The sequence below is a fragment of the Mauremys reevesii genome, linkage group 2, assembly GCF_016161935.1.
Source record: "Mauremys reevesii isolate NIE-2019 linkage group 2, ASM1616193v1, whole genome shotgun sequence".
In the NCBI taxonomy this organism is placed as follows: domain Eukaryota; kingdom Metazoa; phylum Chordata; order Testudines; family Geoemydidae; genus Mauremys; species Mauremys reevesii.
In genome coordinates this window covers 52868478-52874240 of record NC_052624.1, presented here as the reverse complement: position 1 = coordinate 52874240, position 5763 = coordinate 52868478, and the positions used below count along the sequence as shown (strand labels likewise).

General features: G+C 48.5%; 1 protein-coding gene across 6 annotated transcripts; it reads right to left on the bottom strand.

Annotated features, from left to right (window-relative positions):
* Positions 1–220: 220 nt before the first annotated feature.
* ARL4A (ADP ribosylation factor like GTPase 4A) lies at positions 221–4286 on the bottom strand. 6 transcript variants are annotated; one of them, XM_039526941.1, is made up of 2 exons: positions 4178–4286; positions 221–3278 (listed from the first exon to the last, which is right to left on the bottom strand). In XM_039526941.1, the coding sequence occupies exons 1-2, from the start codon at positions 4220–4222 to the stop codon at positions 2592–2594; spliced, it is 732 nt and encodes a 243-aa protein (XP_039382875.1). In that variant the 5' UTR covers positions 4223–4286; the 3' UTR covers positions 221–2591. The 6 variants fall into 6 exon arrangements, with proteins under 6 accessions (XP_039382875.1, XP_039382877.1, XP_039382876.1 ...); XM_039526943.1 differs by having other exon boundaries at positions 4117–4237; XM_039526942.1 differs by lacking the exon at positions 4178–4286 and adding an exon at positions 3651–4110.
* Between the last annotated feature and the right edge of the window lie 1477 nt (positions 4287–5763).

The window sequence follows — 5763 nt, the reverse complement described above, 5'->3', positions numbered from 1 at the left end:
GGGGGAAAAAAAGTAGCCCTACGTGTTTCTCTGTCAAAACTGAATGATCTTGAAATCAGAATAGTGTACACAAGTGTTTGACAGCAATTATGGGGCATTTTGTATTGGTATTGCCATTGAGATTTCCAAGTCAGTGCAAGGGATTTACTCACATTCTCCATTAAAAAAAAAAATCAAGCAGCAGGGTGGCTGAATCCTCTGCACTGCTTTGAAAATGTCAATCTACTTCTGTTTACAATGAAGAAGTACCCTTGTATAGGTATGAGAAGTGCAACATATTTCATCTACATAGTAAAAAAACCCCACCTTTCTAGCATAAATGCTAAACCAAGTAAAAATGTTAGTCTCAGCTGATTAAAGGATTTAATACTACCATTGTAGTCTGTTAATACGGTACATGATTTCAGAACTTTGAGAATTTGAGAGCTGCCCCAGAAAATACGTATGCAACATGTAAATCTGTTCATGAGAAGGGAAGGTTTACAATACACACAACCACTGCACAAGGAGAGAAATGGCTAAAGCTAGAAGCAAAGTGTTCTGTTACAAACATATGGAACATAATACAAGTATGCCATTGATATTAAGTCTTTAATGAGATACCTGTGATTTATAACATTGTCACATTTACGAATCTCACCACATTTATGAGTTTGATTTTCATGCAGATTTTTCTACTGCTATTGAGAGCGAGATTTGCACATAGAGGCCAACAAGAACACTTCACTGCAACTCAAGGAAGTCAAACACCTTCTCCCTGCAGACTTGTTTTGAGTTCTGTTTATTGAGGTTTAAGAAGTTATCCACATTTCTATAAATATAGACATTACTGAGTAAGTGACTTTCAATGTCACTAGTGCAGGTACATATATAACCAACTTACAAAAGCTCCACTGGAAGCTACTTCAATTTTCAAAAGGACCAGGGTGTCATTTAATAATAATAAAAAAAAGCTGTCACTTTCAATTATGAAAAAACTAAAGTGCATTTTTGGTTACCTTATGGACAAACAGCTGCTGGCCATGAAGTTTGATTTTATACAGATATCAATACCTTACATTGATTGACATTCAGCTGTTATCCTCTTAATACATGGCAGTAGATAAGAATGCAGTAATTTTGCTGGTTGAGTGAGTAAGAGGAAATGATTCTTGCATTGTTCTTTTAAGACTGATATTTCTAATGGAAGTTTCAAGATAATCTAACATTCTGTTTTACAGCATCAATAAAGTTAATCTTAAAATTCAGGCTCTAGTTTAGCCCTTTTCATTTGCTAATCAAGATGTCTAGACAATTGTTTGAAGTTCTGTACCAGTAAGAAAAACTATTCTCCCTTCTCATTAGACATACTGTCCTGCCCAGTTAATACTGTTTGCGCACTTTGTAAACAAGAACAGCTTAAAGCATAATTAGAGCAGAACACAGGCCATCTTTAAACTCATGTTTTCCCAGTGTCAAAGTGTTTCAAGTGTATAAAGCTTCTTTACATTCCTAACCACAAGCACTACAAAAACTGTAATAAAAAAGGCTATATAGAAAGTGACCTAGCAGTATAAGTAACAAACCTGGGCATTTTTGCAGATACAAAAAGTGTGCTCTGTTGACTTTAGCTCTCTTTATACTTCATTATGATCAAGTTTTATTGCCATCATCTAAAGAGCCCAGAATGCTGCACTGCTAAAAGTCTTGGGAGACCTAAATCGCTGTATGCATGTCCTTTACTGCAACAACAAATTAACTTTTGTGTTGATAACTTGGGGATGTCAGAGTAACTTAACTCTTTAAACAGCAAACAAGGTTTCTGGAACAAGTCTCCAAATGACATAAGCATATTCTAAATGCATAGCTATTTCTAAGAAGACTACACACCAAATCATGCTACATGTTGGGAAAACTAATCCATGCTCTTGCATGTTGTGTACTTGTCTAACAAGTATTATTTCCTCTACCGGTTGCAGAATCCACAGCACTGAAGTTTCAAGTATTAGAACTAAAAGTGATTCAACTTCAAAAGTGCCAAATTAAAAAAACATACCACATAGTCAAACTCTCTCATGGAAATCATTACCAAAGAAGATAAAACCCCAAGGCTCACAGTCTCGTGATATAATGGATTGCTAATTCCATACACCTTGTTGAAATCAATATTTTTAAAGCTGTATATATTCACCTAAAAGTCAACTTACGAGCATTAGAAGTTTAAAAACACTGAACGCCTTCAATGCAAATTTCTTGTAAAAACGCACCCTCAAATATATGAATACAAACACCAAGCAAAAAAACCTCATTTTATTTGGCTATTTAGATATCCAGGTCACATTTACCCACCCATCTGTTTCCTGATAGCTTTATATTACTTTATAGGGCATCCAAAATAATACAGTGCCAGAAACCTTGGAAAAACTATTTTCTGTTTCTGCTTTTCAAAAAGGTTCTGTGTCTGCACAACTTCCACAAGGCAAGGTTGTGCAACTGATTGTTTAACATAACTAAGCTTTAACAGCATCCAAGCAAGCAGGTCAGGCTTTGGAAGCTGTTATGTCAAATTCTGACCATGGAACTACTCTAAGACAGAAGTGTGGAAACAGAACTCATCTCTTCTTTTTCTGCTGTCTCAACATTTTTCTTCGCTTAATTATCATATCATGTAGTTTTTCAAGTCCCTCTTTGAGTCCATCCCCTATGATCGCACAGGTAGGCTGCAGATGCCAGGGAGTAGAAGAGCTCAGCTCGCTCATTGCTAACATCTTCTCGATTTCTGAGAGAGAGAGGGAATTCCTCAGGTCCTGTTTGTTAGCCACTATAAGGACAGGCACGCCCTGATTTTCAGATATCCTAGTAATTTTATGAAGTTCTGTCTTGGCTTCCTCCATCCTTTCGATGTCGACAGAGTCCACCACAAACACGATGCCATCCGTGCACCTGGTGTAGGACTTCCACAGGGGCCTCAGCTTCTCCTGGCCTCCCACGTCCCAGAAGTGGAAGGTGACCGTTTTCGAGCTGCCCAGCGTCACTTTGATTTTCTCCGTGTTAAAGCCCTTGGTTGGCACCGTGTTGACGAACTCGTTGAACTGCAGCCTGTAGAGCACGGTGGTCTTGCCCGCCGAGTCGAGCCCCAGGATCACGATGTGGAAGCACTGGAAGGAGGGCAGGCTGGAGAGGATCGGCGTCTGGTCCGAGAGCCCATTCCCCATCGCCGGCGGCGGGGGGACAGCGAGCCGCCGCCGCCGACACAGGCACAGCCGGGCTCCCCTCGGCCGCCGAGCCGCGCTCAGACCCTGCCAGCGACAAGAGAGGCGTTAGCCCCGGTGACTGACCGACCGACCGCCCGCCCGCCCCAGGCTGAGGGGAGCCGGGACCGAGGTCCGCGCTCAGCCCCACCACACGCCGCGCGCACGTACCCCGGCTGGCGCAGCCCGCACCTCACGCCGCTGGCGGCCCCATGTCCCTGCCCGAGCGCCCAGCCCCGCAGCAGCTCCCGGCTCGCCGCAACGCCGCCTCCTCAGCGTCTGCCGGAGTCCGAGGCAGCGCCTGCTCCACCCGTCACTGACCGAACCCCGCCCCCCTGCCCGCAGCGCGCCGCTCATTGGCTGCGGGGAGGGGAGTAAAGCGAGGGCCGCCTCCCATTGGCGTAGGCATCCGCCACTCACCAGGAGTCTCCGCGGCGCGGTCCCGTCCTGCCGGGTTTACACACGCGGGTGTGGGGCGGGGGCAGAGGAGGGGTCTGTACGTTGTGCCCTCAAGGCAGGGCGCCCAGTGCACACTACGTCCCCCGTCCGTGGCCGCGGAGCTCCAACGTAGCCACGCCCCCAACCTGCCCGCCTCATGGGCGGCGGATGGAGCAACACCCCGCCCTGCTGGATAGCCCGGCACATGCCCCAGCAGGAGGCGCCCTGCCCGCGCCCCAAGAGCCCCGCGTCTCCGTCCGGTCGGCGGCGCCCGCCCTTAGCCCGGGGGGGCGGCTGCACCTTTAAGCCGTAGAGACCCAGCGCTCCGCGCCAGGAGCTGCACCCGACACGGGAAGGGAGGGGCCCGGTTAGCCTCCTTCCCTGGGACCCTGCCCCGCGCCCCCTCCCTCGCCCTCGGGGAGAAGCGCGGAAATTCACCCGGACCCACCAACTCCCGAGGGAGGGATGGAGGCGGGGAGGGGTTTGAGGCTTCCCGCGCGCTCGCACACCCGTAGCGTCATCGCCAAGGGCCTCCCCATTGGCCCCGCGCACATCAGTCTCCTAGCAACCCGCTTCAAACGGCTCTGGCGCGTTCTCGGCCCCCTTGCGCCAACTCCTCCGTCCGCCCTGTTGTGCTCAGGTCACGCCAGCTGCGCGAGCGCGGACACCCCTTCGTACCCGCTACCGCCCGCGCCCGCCCAGTCACGTGGTCCTGAAGTAGGGGAGGCACCGCTTCCCCGATAAACAATGAGCTATAGATAGCGCTGCTAGTTCAATGCCAATACCTAACCATGAGGCCAGGAGTCAGGAAGGAAATGTGCCAACAGTAACTATGCAGCAGAAGAGGCTGCGTACGGTCAAGAAACTCAAGAGCAACAGGACCATGTAGCTTGTTTGCAGCAAGGGCAATTCAGGAGTACTGCAGGTTTGATTGTGACTGACAATGGAATTATTGACAAGAGCAGTGCTGCCCAAATGCAATCTTTTCTTCAAATTACACCTCTGCCCCATATAACGCGACCTGAGATAACACGGGTTCACATACAACGTGGTAAAGCAGTGCTCTGGGGGGCAGGGCTGCGCACTCCCGCCTATCAGCCTATCAGTGTGTCTGGCTCGGACACACTGCTCTGAGCCATGTGTTAAGGGTGCCGGGCTGGAGCCAAGAGGTTGGATAAGAGGCAGAGGGTCTCGGGGGGTGGTCAGGGAGCAGCAGGGCTTGGATGGTTCGAAGGTTCTGGGGGTGGGGCAGTCAGGGGACAGGGAATGGGGGTGTTGGATAGGGCATGGGGGGGCCTGTCGAGGCGGGGGTGTGGATAGGAGTCGGGGCAGTCAGGGAACAAGGAGCAGGGGGCTTAGATAGAGGATGAGGTCATGGTAGCGGTGACTAGGGGCGGGAGGTCTCTGAAGGGAGTAGTCAGGGGAGACGGGTGGGGGGGATTGGGGAGGGGTTGGAGGTTCTGAGGGGTCAGTCAGAGAGCGGGAAGTAGGTGGGGGTCGGATAGGGGATGGGGCCAGGCTGTTTGGGGAGGCACAGCCTTCCCTACCTGGCCCTCTATACAGTTTTGAACCCCGATGTGGCCCTCAGGCCAAAAAAATTGCCCACCCATGCATTAGGCGTTCTTATCTCTCCCACCTATTTTAATCTGTTTCTAAATTGAGTGCAGTATAGACTAAACTTAAGTTGTCTCACTAGTTGTATTTTGGAAACATTGTAACTCTGTGCTGACACTTTCTAAACAAAACAAAAAAATAGTTTGCATTACTACAGTATTAAAATACCATTGATGTGATGGCAAGTAGTTCACAGCCACGGAAACAAAAGGCATGGACAGTCAAAAAAAGAAATTGGAAGCTTTGGCCAGACTGAAATCAGGAATGAGCCAAGCAAAAGTCTCAAAAGAACTAGGGGAAATCAACATTAAGAGGGTGGATCAAAATTACAATCAATGCTTGTTGAACTGGTTGAAAATGAAGGCCTGGAAAGGAAGCGCCTAAAAACTGCCCAGGATAACCAACTAGATAGAGCAGTATTTACGTGGTTTACCTAAGAATGCTCTGAAGGCACGCTAATTTCTGGTGACATTATGAGGAA